At 36.7% G+C, this 17,719-nt stretch overlaps 1 protein-coding gene across 1 annotated transcript; it reads right to left on the bottom strand.

Annotated features, from left to right (window-relative positions):
* Positions 1–8,101: 8,101 nt before the first annotated feature.
* Positions 8,102–10,927, bottom strand: LOC126672458 (uncharacterized). Its single transcript, XM_050366407.1, has 6 exons — positions 10,666–10,927; positions 10,444–10,507; positions 9,639–10,335; positions 9,103–9,524; positions 8,698–9,015; positions 8,102–8,624 (listed from the first exon to the last, which is right to left on the bottom strand). Exons 1-6 carry the CDS (start codon positions 10,925–10,927, stop codon positions 8,102–8,104), a joined length of 2,286 nt encoding a protein of 761 aa, XP_050222364.1.
* Positions 10,928–17,719: the final 6,792 nt, after the last annotated feature.

Below are 17,719 nucleotides of genomic sequence, written 5' to 3'. Positions count from 1 at the left end.
TTTTAGTGATTTAGTAGCCGGGTTTAAATTTTGATAATTATTTATTCGGTTAAAATTGTTAAAAAGGGTAAAACTGTCATTTTAATTTCTGGGCAGAAAATAAGGGGGGGCCGAGCCCCGGGTCAAAAATATTTTACGGAAAAATATTTTTGGATATTTTTGAATTGTGATATGTTTGTTGAGATTTTCTAAAAAAGGAAATTTTTAGAAAACTATGTTAATTGAATATGTGTTAAAATTATATGGAATTATAATTCTATGTTTATTTATGAATTAAATAAACTATGTGGTGTATCGTATTGAAATACGATGACGCGGAAAGAGATAGTCGGAATCAAATTTGATTTGTGATTATGTGGTTTATATGGTTGAGTAGGTCTAGAGTTTATCCTAGAATTTAGAGTTATTACATTTATTAATGTTTAATCTCTAAATTAGATCCAGCGAGTCTTGTCGCGGAAACCGGCGAGCGAAGGTTTTAATATTTCGACGGGTGATATTTTTATAATTGGAATAAGCGAGTACTGTGAGTGTGTTTACAACTTATACTGCTAAATATTAGTATTAAAAATATTGCGAACTGCTTTACATGATTTGCAAATGCTTTATTTTATTTTGAATTTAAATCGCATAAACTTTTATACATTGTTTTGAAACCGATTTAGATTCATTGAAACATGCTTACTATTGGGCGGCAATAGTGCTGTGTGATCACCGGTATTGCATTTAGAATGGGTTGCATGTGAATGTACAGTGTGAATCCTGGCGACGGCCTGGAAAGTCAGGCGACGGCCTAGACTCTGTGTGAACAGATCTTCAGAGGCAACGGAATATAGACGACCAAAGGCAGTAAAGAGAAACTGCCGAGATCTGAGAGGTTGAACCTTTTAATAAAAAGTGAAATGGCGACGGTATATATGTACTGCCGAAATCTGTTGTATGGTGAAAGAGTCTAAAGACCTTCACATACGTAAAAGATGAATGATCAGATTTGACGGGCTAGAGTACAAAAAGAAATGAATAAATACGGCCATGAAAAGGTTAACCCGAATATGATGAAATGATGTGGAATATTTATGTTTCCTGTTTTGAAAGTATATAGGAACATGAATCATGGTTTAGGGTTTCATATGAATCGGTAATCTGGAATGCATTGCTTTCATATTAATGTTTATTAGTACATGTTGTACGCATTCACCAGTTTTTATAACTGACCCCGTTGAATTTAATATTTTTTACAGGCGAGTAGTTTGACGTGTGGATTTCCAATTTCTTGTTCCGGAAATCCCTGGCTTGAATAAAGTGAGAATGACTTTCCTTTATGTGTCTAGAGTTGTAGTAGCTAGAATAATGAACGGTGATACCTTAGTAGTCGTTGGACTTATTTATGCTTTATATTTTATTATAACGCTTAAACTCTGATAATATGTAATATGTGAATGCTGTGCGAAAGTCCGAGCGAGTGCACGAGTACAAAATGCGGCGAGCGCATCTGCATAATGAAATGCAGTTAAATCCATAATGACATGGTCTGCATAATGAAATGCGGTTAAGTCCATAATGAAATGGCCTGCATAGTGAAATGCAGTAATTACCGTAGTAAGATGGTATGCATAATGAGATGCATGATAAACCATAGTGAAATGGTTTTGAAAACTAAAATGCAATAATTTAAGAGAAAAATTATGTGCATGTTTTAAATGGTAATTTTTAATAGAACGTTTTAAACTGCGATTTTAAAATGTTCGAAAATGATTTGAATTCCGCGAAATTTTTTAAGTGATTTTTAATGTATTTTTAAGGCTTGCTACGGGTTTTGGAGCAACCACTCCCATTCTCTAGCGCCGGTCTCGACGCCGAGGATCGGGTCGTGACATTAAACCTTACAATCCTCAATCGAGGAAGGACTTCCTCGGTATTTACAGGACCGGTTCATTCCAACAAAGCCTGAAGTCGGGTGTGTGCCTCTTCTCGTACTTTGTCCCTCCTAATATATGTGTGCTCCGGAGAAACACACGACCAGCCCAGAGGCAATTCAGAAAAGGCAGAAGGATGCCTAATTCGGAACCAGTCTACCCTAAAGCGCTTAAGCGACGTAGTCACGTGATCGACAACTCGCCTAGGCTCCGACTTCAGAATTTTAAAATAGGCAAAGTCATACTCGCCGTTAAAAACTAAGCCATACATACTAGCAAATATTTTTACAGAAAAAGGGATCTTATTTTTCAAACAAAAGGCCCGCACAGTGAAAAAATGCCTAATACCATGAAACTGACTTAGAGGCATATTATACCACCGAAGAAGAGAAAGAAGGTCGTTTTGAAAAGGGATCCTAACCCCAGAATGAAGGTGTTCCACACACACAACTACATATCCCGGACCAACAGGAGCATTTATGGTTATGCCCGGAGTCGATAATTCTAGGGTATAGCCAGTAGGAATCTTAAGTTTCGAACCAAAGTAGTCCAAATAATTTTGGGTAAGCTCGGCAAACATCGTTTCCATCATCACCCTCCTAGCTAAAGAAGTCTTAGATTTCCTAGGTCTAACTCGCCTAGGCCGAGCATAAGAAGTATCCTCTGAACATCCCAGATCATCGAACCTATTTTCACCAACAACCCCATCCTCGGTATCCTCATGATGGTCACTATCGGTACTACTAACAGTCTCGTTGACATCAACACCTAGGTCTTGCTCAGACAAATTCTGAGAGTCTTCTTCGTTCGACATTTATTCAAACACAAACAAAAACAGAAAATCAAAAAGAAACAAACCCTAAATATATTATCCTAATAGACAAACAAGAAAAAAAGAACACGACAACCAAATAAAAAGATCAAAATAGAGAAAAGCTGATGAACTTACGAATGATATTGATGCAAAACTCGAAGAAAATTGAAAAAAGAAGGAAAGAAAAGCAAGAACAGCAAGTATAGAGAGAGAAAGACGGAAAAGAAGAAAACAAAAAATGAACAAAACAAAGGTTTATATAGAAACCGAACAGGTCCAACTGAAGAGTCACCTTAATTAAAGAGCCATAACTCAGTAGTCACCTCAATAAATGTGATAGTTGGAGACAGCGTCAGTTACAAAGCAGCAAAAAGATGCCACGTGTAACAACAAGGCAGACATTAAATACAGCAAAAACACGCATGCAAAATGAATAGAGCCAGAAGACAAACTCGGACATAAATATCCGACATAACAGGGGGGGACTTGTGATAACAACACAGATGAATAATCTCAAAAATAGAACATCAACCGAACAAGATACAATACAGACCGAGTAAGACGCATCATAAAACCTCGAACAAAACACACTGCCAACCCCTCTCGGCTCAAACCAAACAAGACATACTACAGACCGAGCAAGACACATCATAAATCTAGTTAGTAAGGAACACTGCCAATCCTTCTCGGCTCAAACCGAACAAGGACATACCACATTGTCACCTCATGATAATCGAATGAAACACACAGCACCTCGGTTTTGTCCGAGGTTCGCCTCTCACTGATTACAACGACAGAACTGTCAGAAGGTACCCTGACATTCCAGACAATATCTGCACGGACAAAGAGAATGAAATCAGGATTGTCAGCCCAGACAAAGAGGAACATAGGCATAATATAAAAGGCTAAGAAAAAGTAGGTAAAAAGGTTAATTCTCTTTTTCTCTCAACTCTTAACTCACTTTCACTTCTTATTCTTTCTCTCACTAAAATACCTATTGACTAGACCGTCGGAGTGGTTTGCCGGAATCCCCTTCCGGCATCCTTCTTACGGTTGTGTTGTGCCTTTCAGATACGGTCTTGAAGCTTCTGCCAGATCAGAGTGTCGCCGCCATTCCACAAGTTATCAATAACCTAAAAGGTGATTTTGACATAAAAGTCGGATGAGTAATCTGAGCATGATAACCTAAAAGGTGATTTTCATTATGTTGCCAGTAAAATAATTTTTTTCATATTCAAAACTTACTAATGATTCGAAAAGAGTGATTTTTTTGTAATAAAATTATTTTGAAAGGCGATACTGTTTTGAAGAATAAATATTACTTTTATAATTTTACCAGGTTGTGGTTTGTTTACACTTTGATGTCGTTGGTTTCATACTCGATTTGCTAGTTATGGTCGAAGTATGTGTTTTCTAAAAGTTTGTTAAAGATTAATTGTTTTCTCACTTGGGTGATGAGTCCTATGTTGTTGTTTGGGTGACGTCGAGCTTCCTATTTTAAAAAAATTGAGATTTTGTTTTAAAGTGCATTTTCCAGATTTACAAATATTTAAAATACGTTTTATAAACGGTTGTTTAGGGTTTGACTTGGGTCACCCAAATTTAGGAGTTGAACTTGGAAGTTGTAATAACTCAGCTAACTCGATGGTTTTACGAATTAAGATATTTAGGTACTTTTAAAGCAATTAACTTGTAAATGAGGTTTTTCCGGAAAATTAATTTAAAAAAAAAAACATGAGGCTGAAACTTGAACTTGAAAAGTTTTATGATTAACTTTAAATTTCAAATTGAATTTGGAAGTGCACTCTTATAAGGTGATATAATTACAAGTTGATTTTGATACGAAAATTCAAACTTGTTGTAGCATGTCTTGATTTTTGTCTTTTCAATATGTTGGGCTGATTTTGCTGAATGTCATGTTTGGTTGAACTATTTTGATTGTTTTTATTTTATCTTTTCATTCGGAGTAACACGTGAGATTAATTAATTCACGTGGTCATAGATGGCTTACCTTATTGTGTGGTCTTAATTTGTGAGTAAGATCTTCGTTTAGACCCAGTTGCCTTTGTCTTCATTTTTAGTTTCGATGAATTTGGTGTTTTGTTTGTGGGTCGAAATCTTTGGGTTTCGATATCGAGAAAGTTAAGGGAATTATTTCCTTGGAACGGTTGGCGATTTCTGATTATCCTGGAAAAGGATATTGGAAATCCTGACCCGAGATGATAAATCAGACTACTAGAAAACAGGGCATTAGCGACGTATTTATCCGTCGCTAATGCCCTTTATTCTGTCGCTAACTGCAGTTAGCGACGGAATTGCGACGGACTGTGTCCATCGCAACAATATTGGTCGCAAAATAAGTTAGCGACCAATATTGTATTCCGTGGCAAATTTAGCGACGGATAACCCGTCGCTATATTTACCTGAAACCTTCGCTACATGGTCTCAAGCTGAGACCAACTAGAGACGGATGTAATGTTTTCCGTCGCCAAACGTGCCAATTTGGAGACAGAATGGGCACGTTTGGTGACGGATATATCCGTCGCCAAATCCACAACGTTAGCGACGAATTATATCTGTCGCCAACCTTGCAAAATTTATCTCCAATTTGGCACATTGGCGACGGATATATCTGTCGCCAACGTATGCAATCTGTCGCCAATATATGTTTTATCGGCAGATTTTTGCCATTTTTCGCAGTTTTTCCCTGTCGTATAGAGGATATTAAACTATGTAGATCATTAGACTTTACTCAAATTACAGAAAGATCACTAAAAAAACTTTTGTTACTAAATGATCATTGAACTATACCTTTTACAACAAAAATGTTTATGTTGTTACAAAAACAACACTAAACTTTTCGTGAATTACAAAAATGTCACTAGATAATACCTCTTATTACAAAAAGGTCACTAAACTATGTTCCTTTTTGTAAATTTGGCTTGCCACGTAAGCGAAAATGTTGCGTTTTTGCTATAAAACGCAACGTTTTAGATGGATGAACCCCTTTGTAATAAAAATTATAGTTCAATGACCATTTTGTAACAAAAGTTTTTTTAGTGACCTTTCTGTAATTTAAGGAAAGCTTAGTGATCTACAGAGTTTAATATCCTTTCAAATCTGTTAAATACAGTAATTAAAATTCATTTACGGATAATAATTAATAGAAAGTTGACACTAAATATATAGATAAATATCAAAATACAAATATAACGTCGTCTAAAAGAAAAAATATACATAATTAGTTCAGAATCCTAATCTAACAGGACACTACAAATCTGTAGTGTCATCACGGTCTGGTGGGGGAGCGGGAAACTGTGGCTGATACTCTGGAGGAAGATTAGGCATCATCCTTGCAATCTCCTCTCGGATAAGCAGGGCCATTTCCGCTTGGTGCTCACGCTGTTGCTCTGCCAGCTGTTGACGATTTTACTCCGCTAGCCTCTGGTCAACCTCTCGCAGGCGCTCCTGAATTCCTGTCTGCACACGGCGCTCGATGTCCTCATCCGCCAGCTGTGTCGACCTAGAAGAGGTGCCTCGCAGCGCCCTGCTGCTACTCGGGGCTGCATACCTGCTACTCGCCGAACCTAAACCGTACACGCGGTGCTTCTTATTGACACCCTCGATGTCCAGAATCAGTTGGGTCTCATCCACCTCCGCTGGACTCATCGAGCTACCCTCTCCAGTCGGCGACTGAGTCGCAGCAGCCAGCCTCTCAGCAATAGCGTCCTACAAAACAGTTAAAAAACATATCAGTTCAGGTAAATAACAAATAAAAAAGCATCACATATTAAAAGTAATTCTAAATTTTAAAGAAATTTCGGAAGCATTTCTTTTATAATATGAGCATCACCCATTTTTCAGGAAAATCCTGCAAGAAAATTACATTATATAACCCAAACAACAAACACTTTCAATCTAATTAAGTACACAAACGTCAAGTCTACATAACTTATGTACTTAAATAGTTAATCCAAATATATTTAACAAGTACAATATATATATTCAACACCAAAGCCTAAACATAATTAATAGATTTATAAATTTATAAGAACTTACAGTCATGTTCTGAGCCCGCTTGTCTACAGGTTTATTCTCACCCTTCGTGGAGTGAAGGCGAGTGTACAGCTCCGTCACACTCGGTTTCCGGCCGAGCTCCTTAGCCTATCAGAAAAAATATAATTAAATAAGTACGAAAATAAAGAAAATACATTATTTTACTTACTGAATTTAGAAATATACCATCACGTCCATATGTTTGAGAGCAAAGCGGGATCCCCCAGTATGACGGACCGGTGCAGTACCGGCGCCCGCCGGCTCGCTCATCCGGTTTGCCCGGGCTATCTCCGACTTCTTCTTCTCCGCCTCTGTGTCCTAGAAGGCATTCCAGGCATCCCATATTTCCTGGCCCACAGATTTATGCTTCTCCTTTTTGGACTTCATTTTATGGACGTTGTCTTTGTAGCGAGTGGCTGCGTGGGTCATGAAGACATGTCTGATGAGCTCGTCGCTGTAGACCAAACTATCCCACCAGAATTATTTCTGCAACAGTAAAAACATATGTTGTGAGTTAGTTTTTCACGAAAATCAAAACTTAAATGTATTAACTTTAATTTAATTACTTGGAACTCCTGGAAATAGAAATCCCTCTGATCCGCAGTCAGAAAGCACCATGCATAGCCAGTCTCAAACCAGCACTTCCTAAAAATGTCTCTGATGGCACGAGAAACCGGCCTTGAGTCCAGCAACAAAGTCCTGTGATTAGATAAGCATAAATTAGTTTAAATAAAAATTAATTACAAATTAATTACATATTACGATATCATTAAAAACTAAATAGTAATCAAACTTTCTAGGGTCCGGGTGAACCCTCGCCCTGCCCTGGTCGTCCATAATAGCTGGGGGCTCGCTAGGCTCACGCTGCTGCCGAGGCTGAACAGGTCCTCCGGCCTCCAGCTGTTGCTGCTCCTCAGCAACGTCAGGTATCGCCAACAACAGGGTCGTCTCCCCGTCCGCGTTCTTGGCCTGTGCCACGGCCTGAGCCAGTGCCTCGACCTCGACCCCTCATACGTGTACATACGTCAATTTTACATGTTCCACAACCAACCAACACATTATATAAATTAAGAAATGTTTCGTGAAACATAAAACTAATAAATATTAATTCAAATTCAACGAGTATACACTTAAATAAAATTAAGAAACATAATTTCAGCCTTATATCGTCTTCTAAAATTGATTATAGTTTGAAAAAATCTAATACAAAAAAATTACTAAACTACTAAAGCTCTTCGCTTTCATCTTCGTCTGATGAGGATGCGATGAACTCATCTTCTGTTTCTTGTTCAGGAGGCATAAACAACGCATCTTCTTATGCTTCTCCATTTTGATCAGCGAAATATGTTGGATTGCCGTCTGTTGCAACAATGAGAGGATTTTCTTCTGTCTCGTCTTGAAAGGCCGGGATAATCCCCTCGGGCATGTCAAATTCTGATCGTGCCTTTATTCTGCAAACTGCCCACCAATTTAATTTATCCCTTCTTTTACTCGGATATGGTAGGCAATGAACTTGATCGGCCTGTTCGGCTAAGATGAAAGGTTCATACTTATTATATCTCTTTCTGTTATTAATATCCACCATGTTGTATTTTTTGTTACTAATTGTGCCAGAATTGTGCGCTGGGTCGAACCACTCGCATTTAAATAAGACAGTCGTCTTCATTGGAAGCGCCGGATACTCCAACTCAATTATGTCTTTCAGAACTCCATAAAAGTCAATTTTTAAAATACTTACATATTGTTGAAACCAGTAGGCAAAGTCACTCTGAAACTTTGCTTCAATTTGCGAGGTGCTGATATCGGGGTTTCCTCTCCGCAACTCGCCTTCGAAAATACTTAAGTTAATAATCAATAATTAGACTCTGAATCGTTATTATTAATTACATTGACAGCTGTATTAAACCTTACTCTCTGTAATTTTCAATTTCTGAACAATTCAACAGAACATATGTCCGAGCAGCAACAATCTCAGCATCTTCGAGATATCTCTTTCGGCAAGCACCCACTGATTGCCCGTGAGGCTTGAAAATAGATAGTCTGTCAACATCGTCGTCGATTTTAATGTCACAAACTTCATTTCTTTGCAGCCGCTCAGGTATCATTGGGTCACCTTCTGAAAAGTAATAAGCTGCAAATTTTGCTGTTTCTTCATTCAAGTATCCGCTGCTGATGCTTCCTTCTACCCTCCCTTTATTGGAGACTCTTTTTTTCAGTTTTCTTAAATATCTGATTCCACATGCCACAGTTAGTAAACATTACATGTTAATACACAGTATTGAGAAAATTCAGTAACATTACGTTTCAAATGGGTACATCCAGCGATACTGAACCGGCCCTGCCATCATAGCTTCGATCGGTAGATGTACGGGTAGATGTTCCATGGAGTCAAAAAAGCTTGGCGGAAAAATACGTTCTAGCTTGCACAGTATCTTTGGGATTTCCAGCCTCATACGTTCTATATCTTTCTCTGTTAGAGACGTGGAGGTTAACGCACGGAAAAAGATACTCAGCTCTATTAAAGGCTCCCACACTTCCTTCGGTAATAGCTCACGGAGAGCGATTGGCGAAATTCTTTGCATAAAAATGTGGCAGTCATGACTTTTCATTCCATGCATTTTCAGACTGATTGTATCGACACATCTGGAAAAGTTAGACGCATAACCATCTGGAAACTTTATTAACTTAATCCACTCGAGTAAAGCCTTTTTTCCGTCCCTGTCCAAAGCATACATCGCCTTAGGAAATCTCCCAGTAACCGGATCTTTTGCTAACTCAGGCTGATCACATATGTCATTCAACTCATCTCTAGATTTTGCATGGTCTTTCGTTTTCCCGGGAACATTTAGTACCGTATTGAAAATGTTGTCGAATACGTTTTTCTCAATGTGCATGACATCGAGATTGTGACGAATGAGATTCGTTTTCCAATGCGGCAAATCCCAAAAAATGCTTTTTTTATTCCAACCATAATCTATCGACTTTGCATCATTATTTTTCTCAGCCCCAATTTCATATGCCTTCATAAAACCCAGATTGTCCACCTCTGCCAGCAATTCTTCTCCGGTTTTCGGCTGTCCGAATTCTTGATTTACGGTTTTCCCTTTACGGAAATGAGTTGTGTTATGACGGTACGGGTGACCACGAGGCAAGAACCTTTTGTGGCAATCAAACCACGACTGTTTTCTACTCCCTTTAAGCGTGAAAGCATCCTTATTTTCCATGCAGTGTGGGCAAGCCAGTCTCCCAGATGTGCTCCATCCAGACAACATGGAATAAGCGGGAAAATCATTAATTGCCCACATCAGTGCCGCTTTCATTTGAAAATTCTGTCGCCTATGAACGTCGAATGTATGGACTCCAAATTCCCACAGTTGGTTCAGATCAGCTATTAATGGCTGCAGGAATATATCCATTTGGTGTTTAGGATTTCGAGGCCCAGGGACAATAACAATTAAAAACATGAACTCATCTTTCATACACATCCCTGGGGGGAGATTGTAGGGTGTCAAAATTACTGGCCATGATGAATAATTCTGGCCGAAGGCCCTAAATGGTTGAAACCCATCAGTACACAGGCCTAGTCTGACGTTTCGAATTTCTCCCGCAAACTCTGTATGCAATTCACTGAAATGTTTCCACGCCGGAGAGTCTTACGGGTGACAAATCTTTCCATCAACCATATCGTGTTCTGCGTGCAACGTCATATGCTTGGCGGTGGCTATAGAAGCGTACAACCTCTGCAGTCTCAGAGTTATAGGAAAATAAAACATTTTCCTATAAGGGACGTTAACTCGTCTTTTCACAGAATTTCCTTTAGGGGGCGGTTTCCACCGTTCGTGATCGCAAATTTTGCATCGTGTTAACTCCGCGTCTGACCCCAGTAAATCTTGCAGTTGCGGAAACAGCAATCGATAACTTCAACCGGCAACCCAAGACCTCTAATTATCTTCTTTATTTCAGCAAAGTTCTTTGGCATCTTGTTGTCCTCTGGGAGAAGCTCTTGTATAAATTCGGTCAGATCATCTACTAAAGCTACTGACCCACTATGTCGACATTTGATGTCTAACATTTTAGCAGCTGCAGACAAGGGAGAGTGTTTGCTATTACCGGGGCATACAGGTTCTTTGGCCGCACGCATCATATCCTAAAAGTGTTTAGCTTCATTATTCAGTTCCTCCTCCGTGAACACTACTTCTGGACCGGCAACATCGATAACCATTCTCTGGACGGAGCTGAACTCGTCACCCCCCTCATATTCCATGTCAACGTCATACTCCGGTAGCTGTGCAACGGGACGGGGATTTAAAACATTTCACTCACCATGAAAAACCCAGACTTGATAATCTTTGACAAACCCTTTCTGCAAAATGAGAAGCTTGACTGTTTCGACATCCCGATAACTCGTATTTTTACATCCTGTCCTAGGAAAAGACATTTAATCTCAGCCCCACTCATACACGCAGGATGACGTAAGGCGAAATTCACAAACTGTTGTACGCGCTCGTCAAAACCTGGGTACAACAACCCGCCATGGAGCCGCGTATACATCCAACTTCGGTCTGATTCCATTTCTGTAGCACGGATAATTAGGAGGGGTTTTTGCTCGAAAATAGCAAAGTCAATGTAATTGACTGCTTTAAAGGTATGGACCTATCCCATTCGCAAAACTGGCGCCCCTTAACTCGGACACGATATATGCCTAGCAACGGAGAAAACTATTCGGCAGCCTTCCGGCGTCGTTCTCCTTAGGTGCGATATTTAGTATATGCGTTGTAACGCTAATTATATATTCCGCGACGAAAAAGCGCTACAAAACATATACTATACATCCACCCGGAGAACAAACGCTGGAAAACAACCAAATATTTTTCTACCGCTACTAGACATATATGGTTTTCGTAATCGAGTTACGGGAGAACCAATTTTGCGAACTGTACAAACTATACAATCCCGTGTCGTTCAATCTCTTGAACACACGGGACGGGAAATCTATGGCTAGGTTTACAATTTTATTCGGTGGGAATAAAATCGAGTTCAATTTAGGTTGAAACAGCTTCTAAATTAACTAATTAATTATAAATGAAAATAAAAATAAAAATAATAATGGTACTTACTTGTTGTAGAGCAAAACTGCAAAAGATATAAAAGAACAATAAGGAATGTCGAGCCGCTGCAACAAACTAACGGATATCACACCTATCACGCAATAAATATATTAAATTTCTAGAAAAAATTGGGCAGCACTTCCCCTAAAAATGAGCATCACCCATTTTTCAGGGAAGTCCTGCAAGGAAATTACAATCCACAAACCACAATCTACATTAGACAACTAATTTTTCTAAATAACAATTAATTCAATTACCGAAAATTAAAGATAATGATGTGACCTAATTAAACAATTATTTAACCTAATTAAATAAAAAATCAAATTAAACATTTGAATAACAAGTTAATCTAAAACAATATAAAAAAGCTTAATTAATTAAATATTATTATTAACTAGAACAATTATATTTAAACTAAAATACATTAAATTAATTACAATAATTAATTCCCCTAAATTACATTTACAAAGTTATGGGTTTAATTAATTAACCAAAATTATCAAATTAACCTATTTAAATTAATTAATCAATAATCAAACAAATTATTAACAAGCTAATTTATTCAACTAAGTAAACAATTAAACAACTAATTACCAAAAATAATTAACAATTTTAATCTAATTTAACCTAACAAATTATAAACTCCTATCAAACCTAACAAATAACCTATAACTAATATAACATAATTAATAATTACATTTAATTACATAACTAATTAATAAAAAAAACTTAAACTTACAATATAAGACAGCGGTAGCGTGGCAACAGCGGCAGCAGCGGAGGCAGCGGAGTAAGCAGCGGCAGCGGCGGCAGCGGGAAGACTGTTTTTTTATTATTTTAATTAAAACCAAATAAAAAACAACAAATAATAAAAAACAACTTACCTGAGGCGGTGGCGGCAGCGCGGTGGTGCAGGGAACGGCGGTGGTTGACAACAAAGGAGAGGCGGTGGTTGACAACAAAGGAGAGGCGGTGGTTGACAGCAAAGGAGAAAGCAGAGGCGGTGGCTGGCGGGAGGAGAAATGGAAGGAGAGACGGTGGTTGGCGAGACGAACGGCGGGGGAGTAACGGCAGTGGTTGGCGAGACGAAAGCAACGGCAGGCGGGGGAGTGGCGGGAGAAGAAAAGAGAAATGGGTATGCAGAAATGGGGAAGAAGAAAGGAGAAAACTATTTTAATTAGGTCTAAGATTAGCGACGGACAATATCCGTCGCTAATCTTTGCCCCAATTAAAACGGTCCGTTTCAATTAGAGATTGAGCGACAGATATGTATATCCATCGCTACAATATAGAGACGGATATGTATATCCGTCGCTAGACCTCCAATTAAAACGGAACATTTTAATTAGGGGCAAAATTGGCGACGGATATTTAAATCCGTCGCCAATTTTGCCTTTAATATATGCGCCAAAGGTTCCCGCCATGCTCCCGCCACTTTAGCGACGAGTTAGCGACGGAAACGTCCGTCGCTAATGTGGCGGTAGCATTCCCGCCAATCTTTTTGCCATATTGGTGACGGATTCTGCGTCTGTCGCTGAATCTGTCGCCAATACTCCTAATTAGCGACGGAAATAACCTAATTATCGATATTTAATACGCTGATGTTTTAATTAAATTGATTCGGTGTGATGCGGCAACTGGTGGTAAGTTTAAAAGAAATGCATGTGATTTTTTTTCTGAATTAAGTTTCAGTTTATTTGGAGTTTTATTGGAAATTACTTTATACTTATGAATTTTAGTGGAGATATCGTTTTGATTTTTTTTTTGTGGTATCGTATGATTTGATAGATTGTAAGTATGGAATTGAAGGAATATCTTAAGGTTGCATGCGGGAATTTAGTTGTGCTAAGTGAGTTATATAGTTATATGTAGATTAGAAAACTTTCGTGGAAAATTTACGATTTTGATTAGAGGATTGTTAGATTAAGGGATTTGGTTATATGCTCTATTTATGTCACTGGAATTTAAAAAGTAACTTGTTTATTCAAATGTTTCGGTATTGATATAAAGGTGTTTTAATAAACAGAGAGATATGCATTACTAAATTTTAAGTCGGGCGGAAAGAAAACAATTTTTTCAAATTTGATTCAAAAGGAATAATTAATTTTTCGGTTGAACGATTCTTCAAATCGTGTTTTGTTTGAGAGTAAGACTTAAGAGCGACTTAAATTTTGGATATTTTGAAACTTCAATGTGTATTTTGATTACAGAGGATTTTTCCACTATTTGATTATTTACGAGAAAAGGATAAATTATTTAGTAAGTTTGATTTACAGATCACATAAGTTTTACCATTTGAACGGTTTCACAAATTGCAAACTTATTTAAAAGTAAGGGGAATCTGCAAATTTAAAAATGCAAATATTTTGACAATTTTCACGGGTTTACAAACTGATGGTTTTCCAATGGCAAAGGTGCTTCGATTTTGATATATAAAAAGAAGGTGTAAAATGTTAAGTCTTTTAAAATAAAGGTGGAAAATTTTAAATATAAAATCTTCTGCGTATTTAAAAATTTTATACTTCCATAGGTTGGTTTTGAGCATAATTAACAATCCGGTCGGGTAAATTGGTCGTAGTGATTTCTTGTTGTATACGAGCTTATAGTCAATCGATGGAATAATTTTGAGAATTTAGATTTGATTTGGGTACATGAACTAGTTGATTTGGAAAAAATCTGATGATTGTGTTTGGTGAGTTTCGACAACAAAGTTGGCTGGTCGACACTGTAGATTAAGGGTTTAATTGTAATGAGTTTTAATATCATTTTATTCGAATATTAAAATCTTTTTGTACGGAATAAAGTTAAGCCAGTGAGACATAGTTAGGATGTAAGTTGATGATTAGATACTTAGAGTATTACGACCTATTTTATTTTTGAATGATTGGAGGAATAACTAGGATTGAGATTTTGTTGCTAATTTGGAAATTTTTTTATCTTGAGTTAAGTTTACGTATTCTTTTGAATGACGGTAAGAGTTTTGTGTTTTTGATTCATGAAGTTAATGGTATTATCGAAATTGGTGTAAATTGTTGGACCAAAAGATTCAAATAGTGGTTGTTTTTTGCCAAAATACTATTTAGTTGTTGTGGAGTATTGTTATCGATTGGTTTGGATGTCGAGCTCGTTATAAGTGGATAAGTGAATAGGTGTTGTAGAACGCAAGATTTTATCAACTTGTGTTTTCAATACCTTGTATGAAACGATAGAGTTCGGAATTGTAAGAACTATTGTTGAGCTTAGGGCTTGTTCTTGCACTTTGATAATGTGGAGTTAGAAATCATATAGATTTATTAAGTTATTGAAGCCAACTTGTTAAAGAGTATTTGTGGCTCTCAATTGGATAATGGTTGATTATTTACATTATGTTGATCGAGTGATTAGGGCACTAAGTTGTTAGAATCATAATTTTGCGCATAAGTGTGTTGTGACCGTTTAAACTGCAAGACAGTTTCATATTTAAAATTCGAGGTCGAGTTTTTCATAGGTTGGGGAGAATGTAATACCCCATATGTTTTCGACATGTTTTGTCTTGTGTTGACCTTCCTGAGTGGAAATTTTGTTTGGAGTTATCATTGCGAGAGATTCGAGGTTTCGTTCTAGATTATTTTAAGTTTTTCAGTTAAAACTTTAGTGGGAGAGTTTGTTTTCCCTCGTGGATGTCACTTAGATAAGGTGTTATCAGTTATGTCAAGTGAAAGTTAGTGAATTACTTTTTGTGACCATTTGAGATTGTTTAGTGTATGGGTTGTAATATTTAGTTATTCTTCGAGGAACAACCTGTTGAGTTTTGCTTACGCAAGCGCTTAAGTCGTTAAGCACGGAATTACTATGTTCTCGCTTGTGGTGCCATTTTTAGCATGTTTGTTATTCTGGATTTTATCAAACACTCTGGGTGCGTGTTGTTAATTTCTGACTAGTTAAGTAATGTTGAGTTCTGTTGCTTTTCAAACTTCATGTTATTTTATCAAATGAATTTTCAGATTTTAAACATTGGTACATATTGGGGTTTCTTTGGTTCGGGTTTGACTTGGGTCGCCTGACACGTTATTAAGATTGGAATTCTTGGTTGACTCGGCTTTGTACCATTTGTTCTTTTAAGTTGTTTTACCAAATGGTTTGAAAATGTTTTCGGATTATGTTTTCAAATGGAGCTCGATATGGCTTAACTGCTGTATGGTTTTGGTTTTATTGATTACTTGGTTGAGTAATGTTCTTAAGAGACGGAGTTCGTTACGCATAATTATTATTATTGTTGTCCTTGTTTACCTTCGGTATCTGGTTTGTGAGTTTTACGTTGGTTATGTGTGTTCTGTATGTAATTTATGTTGTGTATTACGTCAGTCGTTTTCGTTTTAAATTCGAGGACGAATTTTCAATAAGTTGGGGAGAATGTAATATCTCGTATTTTTAAATTATTATTTTTAAATTTCTAATTATAATTTTGCATTCCGTCAAGTTTTAGGTAATTTATAATTATTTTTATTAAATATTTTTATTTAATATTATTGGAATCGCTCGTTGATTCGGTCGTGGTCCGATTCATATTTGGTAGGTATTATTAAATTTTAAAAGGAAAAAAAACAAAAGAAAAAAAAGAATTTAAATGTTGGCCATTCTTTCTTTTTAAGCATGATTAAGCCCATTCCTTTACAACATATAAAGCACATCACCTGTGTAAAATAAATTATTCATGATTTATGTAGCAAACCATCAAATATATATACGTTTCTTTTTTATTTCTTTCATTCATTATTTCAAAATCCTATTCTTTTCATTTTTCTATTCTGAAACCCTAGCCGTCAAACGCTTCAAACCATTCTGAGATATCACATTCATCGTTCCTTCACTCGCCTCGGATTCGGTAAGAATATCGCTTTCGTCTCATCCGTTTATTCTATTCGATATCGTACTTTCGTTTATAATTCTATTCATTATTGTTGTAGTATCATTTCGAAATTCTTTCTTCGTCATATTGTTCGACTTCATTCACAACGATAGTAATTTTCAATACGGTACGTTCAATTCCTACGAAAACTTTGTTAGATTTCTTGTTGTTCATGCGATGACCGCCGATCTTCCATGATTCATGTTCTGTCGTCCCTTTTGTTCCTGATGCTGCTGTTTTAGGATAATCTTTTTGATATTATAGTTTGCGTTATTGATTCAAAATCTGAATAGATAGTGTTCGAGATTGAATTCCGTTCATTCTCCTTTGTCTTTGACAGTGTGAGTTCCGCCGTCACCTAGTTGATTTGCGTGGACTGTAAATCATAAGTCTTTTGAAATGTTCTCTTAAATTGGTTATAGTCTTCCTGCAATATTGATGTAGCCACTGTGTTATATTTTCCCAACTTGTTTAAATGTTGGCTTTTGATATTAGATTCATGGTTTTGTTACAGTGACTTGGAAATTCATAATTGATGATAATGATGATGGTCTTGGCGGGAAGTCTATTTTGGGCTTGTTGTTTTGATAGAAAGTGGTGGCTAAATGGTCATATAAGTTACTCATTATTTTGTTTCTAATCAATTGATTCTTTAAGTTAATTATTAACTATTTCACATTTTAACTATTATTATTTGAATTTGATTTTAACTTTCGGATTTCGTTTCGATTTATAAATTGTCAATATTATTTTAAATCTAAAATAATGATAGTCCATTTATAATTTAAATTATTATTTTGATTATTATAAATGGAAAGTGATAATTATATTTTTAATCAATAATTTATAATTACTCGGGTAATTATTATATTTTGAAATTATTGACTAGGCGTGTCAATTTGACATTTTAGATTTTTAACGTTTTATTTATTTATTA

This window comes from Mercurialis annua, linkage group LG3 (genome assembly GCF_937616625.2).
Source record: "Mercurialis annua linkage group LG3, ddMerAnnu1.2, whole genome shotgun sequence".
In the NCBI taxonomy this organism is placed as follows: Eukaryota; Viridiplantae; Streptophyta; class Magnoliopsida; order Malpighiales; family Euphorbiaceae; genus Mercurialis; species Mercurialis annua.
The sequence above is the reverse complement of the archived record's forward strand: the minus strand, read 5'-3'. Positions and strand labels throughout refer to the sequence as shown.